At 41.3% G+C, this 22,459-nt stretch overlaps 1 protein-coding gene across 5 annotated transcripts in view; it reads right to left on the reverse strand.

The window, feature by feature from the left end:
- The window catches only part of LOC133509485 (serine/threonine-protein kinase 32C-like), a 91,165-nt gene that overhangs the window by 55,388 nt on the left and 13,318 nt on the right, over positions 1-22,459 (reverse strand). For 4 of the 5 annotated variants that reach the window (XM_061836528.1, XM_061836531.1, XM_061836529.1 and 1 more), the window contains exon 2: positions 7,207-7,262. The exons of the other annotated variant lie outside the window; for it this stretch is intronic. In XM_061836528.1, coding sequence (XP_061692512.1) covers positions 7,207-7,262 — 56 coding nt within the window. The remainder of the gene's footprint in view (positions 1-7,206; positions 7,263-22,459) is intronic. 5 annotated transcript variants of the gene reach the window in all.

The raw sequence follows: 22,459 nt of genomic DNA on the forward strand, positions 1-22,459 counted from the left end.
CAACAAAGTGCTAACACGACCTTGCTAGGCTAGTACACAGGTATATACAGTAAATGAACAAGTCATTTAAATAAACATTGCGCCATCTTGTTATTGGATCGTTGAGCGGTTCGTATGTTGTTTTTTTTTTTTATAACTTGTGCCCTGTGGTGGAGAAAGCTGTGTCCTACACCTCCTAGAAACCATTTACTGAGATGGCTGGAACACAGGGGGATAGGTAGAGAATGGAGGGGGCAAGCAATTATATTTTCGGTGCTTGGCCATTGAGCCCTACACCAAGTGTGTTACAAACGAACTAACCTAAAAAGAAAAATCCAGAAATCACAATGTATGATTGTTTAACGATGTATTTGTGTGATACAGCTGCAAATAAGTATTTGAATACCTGAGAAAACCAATGTCAATATTTGGTACAGTAGCCTTTGTTTGCAAGTGGTCAAACGTTTCATGTAGGTGTTCACCTGGTTTGCACACACTGCAGGAGGGATTTTGGGACACTCCTCCACACAGATCTTTTCGAGATCAGAGGTTTCTGGGCTGTCACTGAGAAACACGGAGTTTCAGCTCACTCCAAAGATTTTCTATTGGGTTAAGGTCTGGAGACTGGCTCGGCAACGCCAGATCCTTGGTATGCTTCTTACGGACTCCTTGGTTCTCCTGGCTGTGTGCTTTGCATCATTGTCATGTTGAAAGACCCAGCCAGGAACCATCTTCAATGGTCTGACTGAGGGAACGAGGTTGTTCCCAAAGTCTCACAATACATGGCCGCGGTCATCCTCTCCTTAATGCAGTGCAGTCGTCCTGTCCCATGTGCACAAAACAGCCCCAAAGCATGATGCTACCACTCCCATGCTTCACAGAAGGGATGGTGTTCTTGGGATGGAAGTCATCATTCGTCTTCCTACAAACACGCTTAGTGGAATTATGACCAAAAAGTTCCATTTTGTTCTCATCTGACCACAAACGTTTTCTCATGACTCCTCTGTATCATCCAAATGGTCATTGACAAACTTAAGACAGGCCTTGACATTTGCTGGTTTAAGCAGGGGAACCTTCCGTGCCATGCATGATTAAAAACCATGACGTCTTAGTCTATTACCAACAAACCTTGGAAATGGTAGTCCCAGCTCTTTTCAGGTTATTGACCAAGTCCTGTCATGTAGTCCTGGGCAGATTCCTCACCTTTCTAAGGATCATTGAGACCCCACGAGGTGATATCTTGCATGGGGCTCCACTCTGATTGAGATTGACCGTTATGTTTAGCTTCTTCCATTTTCTAATGATTGCTCCAACATTGGACCTTTTTTCACCAAGCTGCTTGGCAATTTTTCCGTAGCCGTTTCCAGCCATGCGGAGTTGTACGATTTTGTCTCTGGTGTCTTTGGACAGCTCTTTGGTGTTGGCCATGTCACAAGTTTGAGTCTTACTGATTGTATGGTGTGGACAGGTGTTTTTATGCAGTTGACGACCTCACACACGTGCATCTGATTCAGAACAATACATGTAGTGGAGTTGGCTTTTTAAAGGCGGACTAACAGGTCTTTGAGGGTCAGAATTGTAGGTGACAGGCAGGTGTTCAAATACTTGTCATGCAAGAGAAATATCTATTTTCCTATTTGTAACACATCAGACTTGTAAGACAGAGCACTGGGTTTGATTACGACTACAATGTTACTCGGGATCTTTTCAAGTAAAAAGTACTCACCCTGCTTTACATGCGCAGAAGGATTCCACTATTTTATCCTGTTTGATTTCAATATAAAGTTTGTGAGGCGTCAAATATTTTTGCATCGATCACCAACTTTTCGCTGTAACTCTGACATTGCGTCCTGCTCTGTCCAAAATCTTAATTCCGTGTGTATATCCTTGTGTGAAATAGTTGAGACCTCTCTGTAGAACTCTCTTGGACAAGTCTGCCGCATTTGGCAAAAAACATAGCTCAATATTATCTGTAGTACCCGATACAGAATCAAATTCAAACATGTGGTGTTCAATCGCCATTTTGTAAGCTTGTGGGACATGGCTAAGGGTGCGGAGCTAAAGATCCTCATCAGAAAGGTCCATTGAGAAAGGATGTTCCAAAACCGAGGGAGGAGGACAGTGAAGCTATTTATTTTTTAAACTATTAAGGCCATGCAATGCTGTATCTTGAAAATAAATGAAGGACCTATAAGATTGGACTTGGAAAGTATGAATGTAAATAAAAGCAGATACATTGTTCCCTCAGTTAACGAAGGGGTTACATTCCAAAAAATACCCACGTTCAGTGAACTCTATTGTAGAAGTTGATTTTGTTTGGTCATATTTTTTGGTTCATTATATATTTTTCGTTTAGAGGATTTTTTTTTTCATATACAGTGTATTTTTTTTTACAGTTGTTTTTATTTAGTTTTTGTATTTACATTTTTTTCTCATTTAAAGTATGTTTTTTTTCTTTTACAATTTTTTTTTTTTGTTCAGACAGGCATTAACATTTTCTCAGATTTCTCTGATTTAAACACTCTCAAAGTTCAAACCGTCAGGGATTATAAAAAGTTCACGATTGTATTATAGAATGAAACCAAAGATCAAAACCTGTTTGAGGCCAAACCCAATTTACGTTTTTCTATAAAAAGAAAAATATTACAGTTTTTAGAAATAAATTTCAATTTAATGATCAATCTATGAGGTTGGACACACAAGAAATTATAACAGCGACTCAGGCGTATTTTACAGTTCCCATAGCCAGTTGGCGCGGCTCTGCTGTAGCGTCCTTGGTGCAGGTGTCTTGCGAGTGAAAAACATCTCGATGGATCAATGTTGGCGCACTTTTTTGCTTCTGGCCTAGAAAATTCTCATAAACATACATGCCACCTTTGATTATGTTTGAGAGCTGAAGGGCGACGTTTAGTGTGGATGCGCTGAAATGCCACGGGGCCCACCGGCCGCCCCCATTATTTAGGGCAGGTGATCACAGCGGCTCCTGAACCTCTTTGCCGGATGTGTGCATCCGAGCTCAGTGCAGTTCGATGAAGATCAATCAATCTCTTCCATTCCAACTGTCCTGCACAGAACAGCATGCGTTCAGGTTGCCTCATCGCAGTGCGGCTCTCTTGTGTTGAAGAGGAAAATGTGGACACAAATCTTGAAAAAGAGGAGGAGGATGCACTAACACTTTATTCCTTGATAATGATGGCCAATAACTTCAGTGGCCGTCTTAAATTCCGGGACCCTTGCCATGGCACAACGTGTCGCGGCTTTATAGAAAGCGATTGCACCAAAACGCTGCAGTACCTTCACCAATTGGGTTGCAGAACATGATGAGGGGTTTCCCTTAGTGGATCAGGATACAGAACACAATGTGCAATCATACGTTAATAAAAAAAACAAGCTAAAAATTTTTTTTAAAAATCTGTGTAATCGCAAAGCCGCGTAAAGCAGTAAGAAAACACTGTGCATGGTGCGTGACTGGTTAACACACTCGCCTTACACCCGCTTTGGAGTTTGCATGTTCTCTCTCTGCCTGTGTGGCTTTTCTCCAGGTACTCTGCCTTACTCCTGCATTCCAAAAACATGGATGGTAGATTAATTGATGGCTCTAAATTGCCCATAGGTGTTTAGAAGTGCCCTGCGATATCCTGGCAACCATTTCAGTGGAGTTAGTTGGCATAGGTTGGAGCATGATCGCAACCCTAGTGAGGAAAAGTGGCCAAAAAAAAAAAACCTAATCATGAATGGATGCTGTGTTGTCTTTTTTTCAAAATATTACCTTACTTATAACTTGTGTAATTGCTTCATAACAACGTAACGGTTTCAATAGAATTTTACTCCTGAGTATGGTTGAACCAAATGTATCATTATGCCACTACTATGTCAAGAAATATTTGAATTGGCAGCCAATTTTCCTTTTACTCTTATTTATTTTTATTTTTTTTCCAAAGAGGCTGACAATAGCCACAGAGCAACTACTTTAAAAGTTTCAAATGCCAGGGTCATAAAATGTAACAGAACCCTGAGGACAATTTGAATATTTTCACACAAACTATCAAATTAAAGGATGTTTCTGGGAGCTTTACAGCCTGCGGAAGTTTTTAAGAGGTGGGTGTTGAGATGTATTGTGACAAAGAGATGGAAGAAAGATGCATGTAAAAAGAGGGGCCTAAAAAGGAAGAGGGTGAAGAACAGAGAAAATACAATGTCAGCAAAACCTGCACATAGAAATAGAAGAGGTTAGTATACCTCCCAGCTTCATTTGTGAACAATACATCATTAATACTCACTATTTTTAACTTATTACACTGCTGTGTTTCATTACAGACCACCCAACTTCCCAACATTCAAGCTCCAAACAGAAAATGAACGTTTGCAATATTTCCAGAATCCCTACTCCATCAAATCCGCACCCCGCCATTCACAGAACGTCAGTTTGGTAAGACACGTCTGTTTGTGCTCGGGCTGATTGTATACAGTTTCTTTGTCGTTTTCTTTTACGTTATAAGGTCCTTATCAAGTAAACCCACGTTTATTAAGCCTAATGTTAGCAGGTAACTACTCCTGGGCAACCCAGAGTCAACCGTACAAAAACCTGCATCTTCCAGCAAAATGACAACTTAATAAAAAGTCAAGATATTAACAGTCCTATGAAACATCCTGTAAATTATTCTATCATACGTGAAATTATGTACTATGCTGTTGCACAAAGATTCTTCAATACCTGTACTCTTGTACTCTCTTTGCCAAAAACTAGGCAAAAAAAGAAAAAAAACTACCCATGTCCAGACGCTCACACGCAGACTAACTTGAGTTGGGCCAAGCGGACTTGAGCTTCTGATGTCAATTCACTGGGGGATATCCCTGAAAGGCAAGCAGCACTACAGTTGTTGTGACTTTTGGCTTTCCTCAGCATGCAGTAATTATACTTTTTAACTTTAGTTGATTTCTTTTCCTTCTGTTTAATAAAATGTTATGTCATTTTGTAATATGTTTTCATAAAATACAGTTATTTGTAGTCAGTAAAAGCATCGAAATGGTGGTGCTTTGGGGGCTGGACAGAATAATGCCATTTAAATTATTTTCCTTGGGGAACATTGATGTGATTGAGTAAATTGAATTATGAGCTTGGTCACGAGACAATTTTAATTCTTAGGTCAAGGTACACTGTACTTGCTACTGATTTTGTGATTTTAAAAAATATTTACTTAATAATCATGAATTATCTACTCAGAATTTAAAATTTAATGTATTAAGAACTATATTGTAAAAAAGATTTTTTTCATCATCCCTCATCTCCATAGACCACTTACTTACAGGGTGTTTTGGAAAGGGAAAATTCGACACTGTAGCATTGTTATTCGATGATTCAGAATCCACAAATGTGACAACACTGTTGGTGGAAGAGAGAAGACGAAGATGTCTTCCCACAATGGCAAACTATTAGGACGTTTCATCTGCCATGGGGTATATCAGAATATTATTTGCTCTGTTTGCATGTCTCACCATGAAAGTTTGCATGAACCAAACATGACTGTGTTAATACTTACTAATAAATGCCAATGAAGCCAACTCCTAAATTTGAGTAACAAGCTCTATTGTCTACTCTCTGGAAATGAATGGGTGACAAAGTCCATCATTTAGAACAAAGTCTCTTTGGGATTAACAATTTCAGTAAATTTCTTCAACCAAAATTCGGGGAGGTTTATCAACTCACAGATTGTTGGTTTGGATTTTATTTTTTTAGTGATGTGAAAATATCTCTCTGGATCTTTTCAGCTTCAATGTCAGTTTCGTATCGAATGGAAAATGCTTCCCAGAAGAGTTGTGCCATACCATTTTGACCCATCATCGATCCATTTTGGATACCGCTTCTTCTATTCAAGGTCACAGGAATCATGAGCCCTGCTAGTTTTGAGCATATCTGGATTTATCATTAGACAATCACATCTGTGAAGATTTGACACTCACGTTCACACCAATGGGTCACTTAAGAGTCTTCACTTAACCCAATGCTTTTCAAACGGTGGGGTGCAACCCCCTGGGGGATCGCATTGCATGTGAGACCCCGAAGAACATGATTAACAACATTAATAAATGTATTCTTTATTGTAAATTGATCGATAGCTCTCTTTTGTATTTCCTTCAATGCTCAAGGATTAGATTAGATTACCCTTTATATAAAATGTCATATAGAGCTGTACTCGTGGGAGCTAAGGGTGGGGGTCGCATATTTTTTTCTTCTTTCCTCCTCGGGGTGGTAACAGAAAACACTTGAGAAGCACTGACTTAACCTAACCTATTCATTTTTAGACTGCTGGAGTAACACGTTATCTTCTGATGTGATGTCGCTTTTAACTAAACCACTAGGACACCATGCCACACGTATCCTATATCCTGATTTATACATTTTTGGAAGACCCAACTTGGGTCTCCTTGGTGGTCCGCATACAGCATATTCCCTTCTGTGTCAGGAGGAACGTGACAGCAGCTTGGTGGAACAAAAGATTACATCACATTAACATAATTTTGCATGGTAATGTATTCAGCATTGGCAATGACTTCCCACAACAGAGGGACATATTTTGGGGGAGCTGGGGGGGGGTGATTGTGTTTAGAGAAAAGCAAAATGGAATGAATGTGCAGAAGCACGCAGATGACAAAAAGCTTGAATATTTGCTACAATATTTAGGATTACAAATGAAGACAAACAACAATAATCTCTTGAGCTCAATCGTGTTAACACACACAGCACCACAATTTACACTACTTTTACTTCTTAAGTCTCATTCAAAAATTGTTCCAACAAATTTATACGCATTTGTCCCAAATATTTATGTGACCAGCAAAATGGACAGTTTAAAAAAATGCTGTCATTTGTTTTCACGATACAACTCACACACACGTAGGAGCTTAGGCGCTTGATTCAGCACAACCAGACAGCACTGTGCTGCCCTGTAATTAAAAGTAGATATGGGTCAAAACTCCCAGCAGGTTTGCTGGCATGGGTTGAAAAGAAAATTGACTGTCCTCTAAGTGACATTTATGAATTAGTCTTTCGAAGTCAGAAAATAATATAACTTGTAAGCTTTAAGATTAATGTGATGGGAAGTCGAATGCAATGTTCCGTTACTCCTTGGCAGAAATAAGTACTGTGCTTGCCAGGAGCAAAACAAAACTACTATAAATCAAAAGTGGACACACAATACATGATGAAAAAGCTTGAGGATACATTACCTTTCCAAAGCTGCCTTTCCCAATGGCCCGCAATATTTGAAAGTGGTCAAAGTTCACTGCAATAAAAAGGAAAATAATTTCATTACCATATGATGTCAAAATAAAGAGTAATAAAAATTAGTACCACTGACATTTTTGCATATTTAAGGTTGAAGATGTTTATTGCATAGTTTAACAAAGTCAAACTCACTGTTATCGTTGGTAGTATCAAGTACCAAGTAAATAATAGTTGCAATCACGTGTATAGGACTGCACGTTATGACTTTGTCTAAGTTTCATGTTTGTGTTTTGCTGGACTTGACTGCTTATGCGCCCGTGCGTCATCGCACTCGCAAATCTGCACAGTTGAGCACGAAAAATCACGCGCGTAAAATTTTTTATGAGTAGAAATACATAGATATTGAAAGACGTCCTTTATTTTATGTAGTCTTGACCAATGTTACCTCTAAACTGCGCCACTGCGCACACACTCAGCGCACATGAAAATCGATTCAGCACAAAGAACCAAAGCCTGACATCTTTTTTTTTTTTTTTTTTTTTTCAGATTGCCACAAGGCAGGGGGAAATGAATGACAAAGGATAGCATGTGGCTACTTTAACAGTATGAATAGTATGAGAGGCTGCTGAGCCTTGTACATATTCTGGTCGGATCAGTGATCAGTTTATTTAAATTGGTGATCTGGTGCAAAAAACCTGAGCGCGTACAGCACAACAACTATCACAACTAATTCAATGCAAGTACTCCGGCTTTCTGCCACATCCCCAAAAACGGCTTCTGAGGCTTTTTAGCGTAATTGAACTCATTTCAACTGATGGGAAAGTAAGTCTGAATGTGCTCTGTCTTTTCGAATGTACGTTGTCTGCCTGCTGAAAGTCAGGTGGGATTGGCTCTGGCTCACCCACAACAATAATGACCATGACAGGTGAAGAAAATGGATGGCTAGAAGTACCAGGTGGTTACCTGATTCATTTAACATGCATGGTGCTTTAAAACTGCAGACTAATTTGCTCATGGGATTATTTAGAAGTACCACACTACCACACACAAACCTCCATGAGTCACATTTTTTCCTTCAACAGGGTTTGCCCTGGACTAGAGTTTATACAAAATCACTTGTACCATGAACCCATACATATTAAAACCTTGTGTTACTGGGTAGCTTTCGTCTTCTTCTTTGGCTATCCTGCCAGAAGACACACGTCCCGTGTGCAGCAGATACCTAGATAAGACCCGGACGTCTGTACTGCACATTCCTTTGTAATAAATCCATTTGCTGTTAACTTTTTCTAATCATTGGTCATATCTTCCTCGACTTGTGAACACGCGTAGGGTCCAAACTCGCAAATCGCTAAAATTTGGTCACCCCAACCGTAAGTCAAGGGAGGGAGATGAGTGTTGGCAATCGACAGATGAGATAACAAGAGACATATGAGAAACACAGGAGTGTTATACGGACAAGTCGAGGGTGGTCGTCTGTACTAACAGAAGCCTGTTTACTCTCAAATTCTGCATATTGAACTGCCTAAATTTGAGAAGTCATTGGTATCAGATTGTTCATGCCTAGTATGAGTTATTGAGAATAAGAGATAAAGACAATAAGAGATAAAGAGAAGTTGTATATCCCGTCGTAGCTGACGTATATAGTAGACGTACAATTGCACTGTGAGGTTTCCCTGTTACACCTAAGGAGGATGGGATCCCTTAAAAAGGTTTGAGCCTGGGGCGTCACAATGTGGAGGATGAAAAAACTGAATAGTATAGGCTAATTTGTTGCGCGATAGGAATTTGGTTGGGTTTAGTTGAAGAAGAATGATCACTAAATTAAAGAAATTATCATGGATGGTGAATTTGATCATGAATGTGCTGAATATAATCCAACTAAAGATTAAATATACATTGAAATTGAGCAGCAAATGATGCTTAATGTTGACAAAAAGAAACAAGTGTGCATTAAAATAATGGCAAAAGCACAACTTGGGTAGAATTCGCAATTCAGACAAACTGACGATGACGTTATAGGACAACGACAGAGAATATGTAAATATAAATACAAATGTAAAAGACTATGAAAGATGTAAGCGAGATATTAGATAAGGGCTCGTGGAACTTAAAGAGGTGAACAGAGAAAGGCGCACTGCGCATTTAATGATGGTGACAGTGACGGACATTGGAACGGGACCAGGAAACTACCCGGTGGTGGTAAATTGCCATGTGACAAAGGGCATCAATGAGCCCATGAGGAAAAGAAGATGGGGCTGAGAAAAGTTGTATTTGATAAGTGGACGCGAGTGAACGACTGCAAAAATGAGAAAGGAGGCACGTCGAACACGCACACACACATGTGCACACACACACATGTGCACACACACACACACACACACACACACACACACAAACAGAGGAAGCGAGAGGCACTAAAGGGGGGGGGTTACTGAAAACTGTCTTGTTGATATGATGTGAAGCGTCCTCTCGCATTGGAAATTACACGATGACTATTATATTGTTATATATTATATAATGGCAGCAAGGTGGCGCAGCTGGTAAAGCTTTGACCTCACAGTTCTGAGGTGCCTGTGTGGAGTTTGCATGTTCTCCCGTGCCTGCGTGGGTTTTCTCGCATATCCCAAAAACACGCAACATTAGTTGTACACTCAAGGTTGCAACGAGGTTGTTCCCAAAGTCTCACAATACATGGCCGCGGTCATCCTCTCCTTAATGCAGTGCAGTCGTCCTGTCCCATGTGCACAAAACAGCCCCAAAGCATGACGCTACCACTCCCATGCTTCACAGTAGGGATGGTGTTCTTGGGATGGAAGTCATCATTCGTCTTCCTACAAACACGCTTAGTGGAATTATGACCAAAAAGTTCCATTTTGTTCTCATCTGACCACAAAACGTTTTCTCATGACTCCTCTGTATCATCCAAATGGTCATTGGAAAACTTAAGACGGCCCTTGACATGTGCTGGTTTAAGCAACGGAACCTTCTGTGCCATGCATGATTTCAAACCATGACGTCTGAGTGTATTACCAACAGTCACCTTGGAAACGGTGGTCCCAGCTCTTTTCAGGTCATTGACTAAGTCCTGTCGTGTAGTCCTGGAGTGATTCCTCACCTTTCTAAGGATCATTGAGACCCCACGAGTTGATATCTTACAGGGGGCTTCAATCCGATTGAGATTGACAGTCATGTTTAGCCTCTTCTATTTTCTAATGATTGCTCCAACAGTTGACCTTTTTTCACCAAGCTGCTTGGCAATTTCTCCGTAGCCCTTTCCAGCTGTGTGGAGTTGTACAATTTTCTCTCTGGTGTCTTTCGACAGCTCTTTGGTCTTGGCCATGTTACAAGTTTGAATCTTACTGATTGCATGGCGTGGACAGGTTTCTTTATGCAGCTAACGATCTCACACAGGTGCATCTGATTCAGGATAATACATGGAATGGAGGTGGACCTTTAAAAACAGACTAACAGGACTTTGAGGGTCAGAATTCTAGCTGATAGACAGGTGTTCAAATACTTATTTGCAGCTGTATCACACAAATAAATCATTTAATATATATCTACATATTAAATGATGATTAATGATGTATATATACACATATATTGTGAACTCTGGATTTTTGTTTTTAGATTATCTCTCACAGTGGACATGCACCTACGATGAAAATTTCAGACCCCTCAATGATTTCTAAGTGGGAGAACTTGCAATATAGCAGGGTGTTCAAATACTTACTTTCTTTACTGTACGCCTTGAATGCAAACCAACAGTATAAATGAGTTGTGGAAAGTGATCAAAAACCTTACTGGAAATACCTTCCTATTCTGCAATTAGGGAATGCACTTTCTACTCCAATGCTATGAAACGTCTCATCAGACCATCACTGTATAAAACCAAAACACATGGCCTTATAAGAATGAAGCCTCAAAAAGAGTGAAGTTTTCAAGGCATTATTTTAAAAGTTTACATTAGGCAACCACACTGGTTTGTGAGTGTCATGAGTAGCTACAAGGATAACAAAGACAAAAAGCTGCAGGTATTTCTTCTTAGTAGGGATATTTTCTTGCACGACCAATTCCATTAGCTGCAGCGATATTCCAGGCAGTTCAGAGATGGCATCAAAGGGCTCGAAGAATGAGGACTGTGACCTTCCACCGATCTTCAATGCATCATGAATCCCAAAAATCCTCAGCTATACATGTTTCGGATTGTGATGTGGGATATTGTGGGTTATTCTACATTAGAAGCAGCAGTCATTGACAGGCAGATCCCCCTCTGAGGTGCTTCTTACACAATACAAGATTGAATTATTAGAAAAATCAAAGTCTCAAGATGCTGGAATGTCTAACACTTCCCACTGGCACTGTATGTAGAGATGAAAGTGGACTTCCGTGAAAATTCCTTAAAACACAAATGCGACCACTAGGGGGACCGGGGGCATGCCCCCCCCCCCTTGAAATTTTGGATAAAATGGATGGCTGTGGTGCTTTCTGCCAATATCTGTGAACAAAATTCAGACAAAAATTGAAAGTAAAATTTCTAAGTCTTGACCCAAAAAAAAAAATTGGGCAGAAGTTCCCCAAGGGCCAAGCCCAGATTTTTTTTGCCCCCCATTCCCCTAACACTGGATAGCACAAAATCACATTTGTCATTAAAATATGCCATCTTATCTCAAGACAAATGAATTAAGTGAACTATTCAGAAAAAAGACATCTAAAATGATCCTTTTTCCCCACATTATACATATTATAGTATAGATATAGGACATACACAAAAATATATGCTACAATTTCTACACCGTACAGCAAAACATGTGAAAGAAACTGATCTGTAGTAATTACTATTAACGCTTAAGTCTCAAACTTGTTACGTCACGTTGTACTGATACACTCGACCACATTGTTCACTATCTTAGATATAGATCTAGTAATACTAATAGTATGAGTTGCCTTTAATATTTTGAGATTTATATATATATACACACACACACACACACACACACACACACACACACACACACAGTCACTCACATTTCAAAAGTCTGCAGGTGTGGTCAGTCATGCTCGCAGATAAAGTTGCGGGTGTGATTAGGGATGGCCTTAAAATAACTTACTGGATTAATATAACATAATTGTAAATTAAAAATAAAACAAATATATTACTAAAATAGAAAACTAAAATTTAAAACTCAGAAATGATCATTTCCAATTTCAACTCATCTTAGTAGAACATGATATAAAACGGTATCTAAAATTTTTCATCAATAAAAATTCTTGATCTGACAAACTTTACCTGAAGAAAAGTTAAATGCACTGGCTTGTCAAAGAATAAACACGAACGGTCTATACTCACAATCGCGATCGAAGCAATGAGCACTGATGTAACTTAATTTCCTTTCCTTTCTCATGTTGTTGATGACTTTCAACGTAAATGCTCTCGCATTACGTGAAGCAGTTCTGAACATGCGCTTTCGTACATGCTCCGTACATGCTCAGTACGGTTAACTTGCATTTCCCATTTCCGGGTGGAAACCGGTTGTTTTGGAGCAAGCTCATTTAGTTAACGTTTATGAAATAAACATGTAAATTAATTTCAAGACCACACAAAATAAGTGAAATCTTGAGAGAATGGGAGGGGAGGGGCATTACTCTTACTGGTGTTAGTGCCTCAACATGGCAAAATAACGAACTCAAACGCATGTTCGTTCATTGTTGTCAACTAATCTCTGGATTAATTTTATGCAATTTTTCCTCAATTTTCCAGAGGAATTTTCATGAAAATTTAAAAATCCGGAATTCTGTGAAAATCCGGAGGACTTTCATCACTGTTAAAGGTGATGTTGTTATGGTGGTGTTTCCTTAACCAGACATTTTTGCATCTATTTTTTCAAAAAAAAAAAAAAGATTCCCATCAATGTAAGTACAAAGTACAAAGTGCCTGTGCTAAAAGCCACTTTTGATCATTCTGTTTACTTAAGTCACGATAATGACTAAACAGCGATTATCTTTTTTTTTGTCAACACCACTGTAGTGTAGTTACGGGGCTCCTTAAAAGAGCACTCATAAAAATTCATCAGCAGTACAAATTATTATTCATCAAATCAAATCATTACCGTAGGGATGCAACAGTTTCAGCAATGGATCTCGAGTGATAAATGAACTAAAATAAAGAGATCCACATGAAAGGTCTGTGAGAGTAACTCATTCTCAGTGCTGAGTCAACCAACGAGGGCAGAATGTCATGTGGTTATATGTCTGCCTTCCACACCCACATTTTACACCTTCTGCTTGACAAATGTAATAAAGGCACAAGGGGATATCAAACAAACAAATACATTAAAAAAAAACATCACATTACATCACAACATGATTTTACACCTGCGACTACATATCTGAGTCCCGGCCCTGGACTAATGAGTCTATCCAATTTACCATCACAGAATACAAATAAAATAAAATCCTTCAGGCTCCTGCTATATAGCTCGTGCACCTACGTTATCAAATCACATCATTGGCCGGAAGTGCCGGTCAAACAAACTCTTCTTCAATGCTAAGTTGGTTGGAGAAGACGCGAGAATACGTCTTAGAGCACAACGCCCAGAGTTTTGTCCGATACTGTTAAACATTTAGACAGTGATAATAAACGAAGGTACATGGAAAAATGAGAGACACATAGAGGACCCATATTTAATGCCGAAATCGATGTTTTTGCCGAAAAAGTTGACTGTTAATCGGCTTCCACTTGTCTTGGACAACTGGATCTACGCATGTATCTGGTAAGTAAATCGTCGATGTCATGCACCTGGCATCCTCCCCAGGCTGCGTGTGGTCAGCCAATTAGTCGCCACACACCTACACCCGGTTTCGGCTGATTACACCCAGTACTTATAGGACACGGGGGACAACTAGTCCTCCACCAGATCGTTGATTCCCATGCCTCGTTCCCGCAATCCCGTATACCTGACCTACCGTGTACCGACCCTCCCCTGTTCCCTGACCATCCTAGTAAGCCTACCTCTTCTGATACTGCTGCTTTTCCTAACTAACTCGATGATCATTGACCACGGACCGAATAAAGGCTTTCTGTACACTACCTGCTTGCCTCTGGAGTCGTGCATTTGGGTCCGCCCTCGAGCCTCGTTCGTGACAGTCGAGATTTACACGGAAGAAGAGTTTGAAAGCGTAGGAAAGTCTGGACGCATACAAATACTTTGTTGCTGGATCTGTTCTCAATCAAGAATAAATCTGACATGGTGATGGAGCCACTCGGATTTTTTCAATACAAATACCAATATTTAAATGAATCACCCCCGGTTTTACACAAACTCGCATTCATTAACTATGATTGGAGAGAAAAAAAAGACAGCAAGTTGGCTCCTCATACAAGGAAGCACGTTGCGGCCACACGAACTTCAGTAAACCTCTCCGTCACACTTTTTTTTTTTTTTTTAAATATTCATTGTTCTCAAATGAGTCCAATGCATATTTAAAAAAAAAAAAAACCACTGGGATAGGCTTCAGCCCCCGTACACATAAGTGTGTTGTGGTCACACGTTAACCTACGTAAACCTCTGTGTGACTGACGGTTTATTTTCTTTTTTTAAATTGCATTGGACTCATTTGAGAACAATGCATATTAAAAAAAAAAAAAAAAAAAAGTCTGTCGGGGAGAGGTTTACCGAAGATTAACGCGTGGCCGCAGCATGCCTCTTGTACGTTGGAGATGTCTCCTTGTCGTTTTTTTTTGTTTGTTTTTTTCTTTAAACGCATTGTTCTCAAATGAGCCAACTTGGCATTATAAATACTTCTTGGGAATTTGAGATAGAGAAGAATAATTCCTACCTGAAATTAAGTGATCGTTACACAGGGGTGTAATGTAATGTAACGTCTAATTGCCGAAATCCACTCGATACGACACGAAACATTTAGGGCCGACACGAAAAATTTAGGGCCATCGTGGGAAATCAAGACTCACCCAATGGTGCCATCAACCGTTCTTGGTTCATCAAATGTTCCAGTACCTCAGTACCTGTGACAGTGATCACCTGTCGCCCCTTGTGGTAGTTCTCATTGATATGACCCTTGTCAATGTCTTCACATAACAGTCTACAGAGAAACATATTCTAACTACAATTGCAACTATATACACAAATGTCTTCTACTGATGTCTGTCTCAGCACCCCTATTCTGACTCCTTGAGCCTACCCAGTACCTCCTCTATTTGTTGCTGCAGAGGTGCCAAAGTGGCTCTCTTGTCCTTTGCTCTGCCTCTGAGTCCATTGGCCTTGGTGATAAACCTCAGATTCCTCTTTTCTTCTGCCTCCTCACACAGCCTGTAAGCCTTCTCAATAAGCGTAGATATGTCAGTCTCTGTTCTGGCTTTTTTGGCTTTGAAGCAGTAGAGATGAAAAGTGGGCAGCGATGCCAAATGTAGCCAGGTACGAAGTCTTCCTTTCCCCACAGTGGTAGTTTTTTAGCAATGTCACTGTCTGGGAACATGACTGCAAACACTTTCGGATTATTTTCACAAGATTTGTAACTGTAATGGCTGCAGATCACTTTTAAAGTCCACACGATCTCTGCCTTTAACGAGTCCGCCTTCGTGTATTGAACAACGTTCATAAAGCCTGACTTTCGGCTGGTTGAAGTCGATGACTGGACAACTGTAGGTGCGCAATGACTACCAGTACCACTGCCTGAAGTTGATGCTTCACTATCTTGATATTTTAGAAACAGATTCATACCAACGGAAGATGAGAGTTTTCGCCAAATCAGCGTGTGTCCTGTTTTTCCAGTGCGACTCCAGCGCTTTGACGGCCATCTTTTCAAGCTGGTATCTCTGCTTGCACAGATGGCAGTAAAACATGTGCCGATCTTTTGGATCTCGACGAACCCAGCTCCCGAACTCCTTACTTTCAACCCAAGCATATTGAAAAATGCACTTCCCCATGATAAAAGTTGGATCGATGAAAGAACTACGCTACGTCGTAACGAAGATGAAGTGAAATGCCTACTCACGGAAACAAACAATGGAATATAGACAAGATGGTGACTATTTGTCAACACGGTGACTTCCGTTGACAATTTCCGGCTGTTTTGGACGCCAGACGGATCGCTATCTTTTTAAAATAAAAGATATATATATATTTTAGGGAGAATTTTGGTGGTAGAGGTCCTCCCTTTGATTTTTTTTAATTTAAGGCCTTTTTAGGGGCTTGACTGATTTTTAAGGACTTTTAGGAGCCCCTAAATGCACCTTCGAAAATTTAGGGGGTTTTAGGGACTTTCAGGGCCGCGTGCGAACCCTGCACTCAGTTATGAACCTCTCCAGTGAGTGTTGGAAAACATGGCTTGATGAAGCCAACAGAACCACATTATCTGGAAAAAACACATGCGCATTTACTGCTGGCATTTCGGAACAAACTCTGACACCGGTCATACGTGGACCAAACAGCCCGTAGCAGGGGGTTCAGTACCCCATACTCCCAAAGCACCACCCGCAAGATTTCCCAAGGGAAACGGTCGAAAGCAGTCTCCAAGTCCACAAAACACAAGGACTGGTTGGGCGAACTCCCATGCACCCTCTAGGACCCTGCTGAGGGTGAGGAGCTGATTCACTGGTTTGAGCCTAGGACGAAAACCACACAGATCCTCCTGAATCTAAGATTCAATTTCCCAAAGGAAACTGCACTCCAGCATACCTGAATAGACCTTAGGCTGAGGAGTGTGATTAAGCCTGTAGTTGGAACACACTATCTGGTCCCACTTCTTAAAAAGGGGCCCACCACCCCAGTCTGACAATCCAGAGCCACTGTCCCCAAAGTCCACCTGATGTTTCAGAGGCATATCAGGACTACCGCACAACATCCAGAGCCTTTAGGAACTACAGGCAAATCCCATTCACCACCGCCGCCTTGCTACCAAAGAGCTTTATAACCACCTCTATAACCACAACCTAGATATACAGTAGGAGAGGGCACTTTGGTGACCTCAGACTTCCTCATGGGAGGGCATTGGTGGAATTGAGGAGGTCTTCAAAGTATTCTCCTCACCAATTCACAACATCCCGACTCGAGGTCAGCAGTGCCCGATCTCCACTATACACTGTTGATGGTGCACTGCTTCCCCCTCCTGAGATGCTGGATAGTGGACCAGATTTTCCTAAAAGTCATCTGGAAGTTGTCAACCATGGCCTCAACAAAATCCTCCCACACCCGAGTTTTTGCCTCAGCGACCACCAGAGCTGCATACCGCTTGGCCAGCTGGCAGCCATCAGCAGCCTCAGGAGTCCCAAAAGCCAAAAAGACCTGCTATGACTCCTTCAGATTGATGGTAACCCAAATTCCTTACTGTCCACCAACAGCTCATGGAATGACACCACGACAGGTACATCCACAGCTCCGGTCGGCCACCTTAACAATAGAGATGTAGAACATGGTCCACTCGAACTCAATGTCCCCCGCCTCCCCCAAGACGTGGCTGAAGTTCTGTTAGAGATGGGACTTCAAACTCCTGACAGGGAATTTTGCTAGATGTTCCCAGCAGACGCTCACAATAACTTGAGCCACTCACGTCGAACCGGCATCTTCCTCCACCATTGGAACCAAATCAGCACCAGTTTGTGATCGATTGACAGCTTTGCCCCTCTCTTCATCAGAATGTCTAAGAAATGTTGCCACAAGTTTGCAAAAATCAATCATCAAATGGTGACCCAGGGTGTCCTGGTGCCAAGGGCACTTTTGGACACCGTTACACTTGAACATTGTATTTGTTATGGATAATCCATGGTGAGCACAGAAATACAACAACAGAGCACCACTCGCATTGTGATTGGGGGGTGGGAGGGGGTCCTCCCAATCACGCTCTACCAGGTCCCTGTCTCATTGCCCATGTGAGTCCTCCAAGGACTCCACAAACGGTGGGTACTCTGAACTGCTGCTTGGTGCTTAGGCACAAATAATAGTCATGTCCCATTCCCCACACCCAAAGGCGGAGGGAGGCCACCCTGTCCACCAGAGTGAACCCGCTTGAGGGAGCGAGCGAGCGAGTGAGGGAGCCTGACTATATCAAACCAGAACTGCTCAACCTCACACACCAGTTCAGGCTCCTTCCCTGCCAGAGAGGTGACATTCCACATACCTCGAGCCAGTTTCTGTGGCCAAGGATGGCCTTGCCACTATCCCCGCCTTCAGCCAACAACCAGCTCACATTGCAACTTGACCCACATGGCCCCTCCTACAGGTGGTAAGCTCATGGGAAAGGGGACCCACCTTACCCATTTGGGCTGTGCCCGGCCGGGCCGCATTGGTGCAGGTCTGGCCACCAGGCGCTAACCTTCGAGCCCCACCTCCAGGCCTGGCCCCAGAGGTGGGCCTTGGTGACCTGTATCCAGGCAAAGGAAACCTACATCCAATTATTTTACTAATCATAGGAGTCTTAAAGCCATGCTTTGTCTGGTCCTTCACCTAGGATCTGTTTGCTATGGTTGCCAGAGATATGAAGTCCCAGAAAACTTGGGTCCTAGGATAATTTGGACACACGAAACCCTCCACCACAATCAGGTGATAGCTCAAAAAGCGATATGTGAAGATACCTCAAGCAATCCTTGAATTATAATGTCCTCTCCCTAGCACCGGTGACCACGGGCACACGCCCCCCCCCCCCCCCACCATTTGCCCTAATACACATGGTACAGTCCATTGTTGCTGTTGTCGCAATGGGAGTGTATCCAGATGTGTTAGCTGAGGGATCGTAAAAGACAGGATGAGGTGGTATTAGAATACAAGATTTTGTTACAGTTTTCTGACAGTGCAGTTGTGAAAGACCAAATTTGTTGTAGGGTGATCCATAGATTACATCTTGTCTGTTTCAGACGTGTAGTCTCTCCCACACTGCCAGACAGCCACAATAAGGCTCTGTAACAAAGCATGCGTGTACTGGGCCAAATGCTGTAATTTGCATTTATTATACTCCTCGCAGCTTTTGAGTAATCATCAGAAAAATTCCAAGTTCTCAATTAGATGGAAGATCACATTCCAATCTCTTTCTCTATTATTATGCAAGACTTGGGTTTCCCTCAAAGTGGGATCTTTAAACACATACGTATATATAAAACGTGTTCTCTAAGCTTCTAATACAAAATTGGCATTGTCTAAGATCACAATGGATAGCTCAAAGAATCGATTTTTCCAATTGTTAAGTCAGGTTTCAGAGGCTGATGCGAATCTGATTTTCTCGAGATGAAGTGAGTTGTGTACTTGAACTGGTAAAAGGGAACAGAGATACAACAGAAGGAGGCCAACGTGAAGAGGACTGTAGAGTGGAGCTTTACAAGGCAACTTCATCAAATAAAAGATTATTAGCTGTGCTTGTGCAAGCCTGGATCTAAAATTAAATTTGAAGCCCTGAGTTCGTGAAATATCGTTAGGGGAGGGAGTAAATGTGATTACTGATTTACAGCATGTAAACACGGGCCTTCCAACACCCTTGTTATTCCATTTTGTGTTGAAGTTCACTGATTTTGTTTATGTGATTAAATCTTGTTTCTTTTACAAATGTAAATTCAACCCCCTGGGCAACCTTAACACAAGTAAACTCAAAGAACAAGTATGTAGGTGGGTGGACCCATAGACTGGCCACTCAGTACTATCCTTTACCAGTGATGTGAAGAGCACAGTCACCTTCCTTCAACGTCATTTCACAAGGATGGCCACTACGAAACAGCAATGTTCCGATTTCATTGCAAGTGAAGTAAGTCTCACTTATTTAACCGTGAACAATAATAATATATTGAAAGGTGTTTCCTTCCAATACTCCTGTAGTACAGTAGTGTTCCATATAATAGCAGTCCAATGTGACGAATCAGAATAAACCACGTTTTCAGTATATTTTGTATTGCTGTCAAACAAGTTACCAGTAGGTGCAGTAGATTGTCGGAAAAACAAGACCGGGTACTCATGACACTCTTAAGGCTGTGCAATTGGGCAATTTGTTGAAAGGGTAGGTAAAAAAAAAAATAATAATAATAATAATTTTTAAATTTTAAAACAGTCTCCCGTTGACTTTACATACTCAAAATTATTTTTTAGAAATCTTTTTGTTTCTAAGATTTACCAATCCTTTGAATCACTAAACTAACTACTATCTGTGTGGCATGGAGTCAACCAACTTGTGGTACCTTTCACCTGTTATTCCACGCCGAGGTTCCTTAACGACATTCCACAATTCATTTACATTTCTTGGTTTTGCTTCAGAAACTGCATTTTTAATGTCACCCCACAAATTCTTGATTGGATTAAGGTCCGGGAATTGGTCTGGCCATTCCATGACATTAACTGTGGTAGGTTTGGAACAAAGACTTTGCGTGTTGTGTCTGTGTTTGGTTCATTGTATTGTTGAAACCCTCATGTCATGGGGATGACCTCTTCAAGTATTTTGACATATGCAAACCGATCTATGATCCCTGGTATGCGACAAATAGGCCCAATACCATAGTAGGAGAAACATGTCCATATCATGATGCTTGCACCACTATGCTTCACTGTCTTTACTATGTATTGTCGCTTGAATTCAGTGTTTGGGGGTCATCTCACAAATTATATGTGGCGCCTGGACCTAAAAAGAACAATTTCACTCTCATCAGTCTGTAAAATGTTCCTCAAATTCTCTCTAAACTAGTTGTGTTCTTTGGCAAATTGTAGACTCTTTAGCACATGCATTTTTTTGTATTTATTTTTTTTTTTTTTAAAGAGGGACTTTGCAGGGCATTGCTGTAAATAGAATAGCTTCACACTGATGTTTTCTCACTGTCACAGCACATACAGGTAACACTTATCCTCACAGGTGTCATGAGAGTACTGGAGCCTATCCAAGCAGTCATCCGGCAGGAGGCGGGGTACACCCTGATCTGGTGGCTACCCAATCGCAAGGCACATAGAAACAGACAACAGTCGCACTTATTCTCACACCTCAGGGCAATTGAGAGTTTCCAGTTAATACATGTTTTGGGGATGTGGGAGGAAACCAGAGTGCTCAGAGAAAACCCACACAGGCATGGGGAGAAAATGTAAACTCCACAAAGGAGGGGGCCAGGATTGGAATCCCGGTCCTTAGAACTATGAGGTCAATGCTCTATTGAAATAATGGGTACAGTAAAAGGACCAACGACATGTACTCAAAGTCGGGTGAAGAGTGTCAATAGCCATGTTGTTGTTCCACCAGTCATCATGCACAAACATACAGACCCCTCCACGTCTGTTTTTACCGGATTCCTCAGTGTGACCTAGCGGTGCAGAGTGCACCTTGCTAGCTACACACTAGCATCGGGAATGCTTAGGTGAAGCCAGGTCACTGTTAGGAGAAAGACGCAGCAGTCAGGAACAAACCAATTATCCACAAATTGCAAATCCAGATCGTCCATTTTGTTGATGATGGATCTGGCGGTGGTGATGTACAGGCTTGGAAGAGGTGGTTTGTGTGGCTTGTTCCTTCGTCACTGAGCTTTATCTTGTCAACTCAAACGTGACTGGATGCACTCGAGCCGTATCGAATTGTTATTAAGGGAACATGCCTCAGTCCTGAGAAAGATAACTGTAGTTACCATCACGGCTGTTTACAAGCCATGAGCCACAGTTAAGGCTGGTCTTTTACCGCTCATCCATTGAGAGCTGGCAGACGTACTGTCTACCAATAAGGTACGTGAGCTACATTGAGGCAGACAGAGCAAGGCTTCAAACTACAATTAAAGCAGCAGAGAATATCGTAGGCTTCCCTCTCCCCTCCATACGCTTCTCAGCAGACACTTACTCCTCTTGATGTCTCAGCAGAGCTCTCAACAATCAGGAGACTACACACCCCGGTTCTTAACTGTTTGAGTTCCTGCCATCTGGAAGGCAGTACAGAGGAGCAAAAGCAAAGTTCAACAGACTGAAGAACTGTTTTTTCCAAGAGGTATCACTACCCTGAACTTAATTTTTCCTCTAGCCATGCTACTACTAATATGAAGGCATGCCAATTTCAACATCAGTGGAATACATTTTATGCACCTATTTTTATTTATTTTTATATATTTTTTTATCTTGCTTTTATTAATTATTAATTCATTGTACAATGTCTGTATCGTGACAATAAATGTTTTCATTAATTCTGGCAAGCTATTGCTCGTGGTTGCGGATAAACATGGAAGTATTCTGCCAATTCATGGTCTAACGCAGGAGTGCCCAGACTTTTTTTACCCCAAGATCTACTTCTCAAGCA

The sequence above is a fragment of the Syngnathoides biaculeatus genome, chromosome 12, assembly GCF_019802595.1.
Source record: "Syngnathoides biaculeatus isolate LvHL_M chromosome 12, ASM1980259v1, whole genome shotgun sequence".
Lineage (NCBI taxonomy): Eukaryota > Metazoa > Chordata > Actinopteri > Syngnathiformes > Syngnathidae > Syngnathoides > Syngnathoides biaculeatus.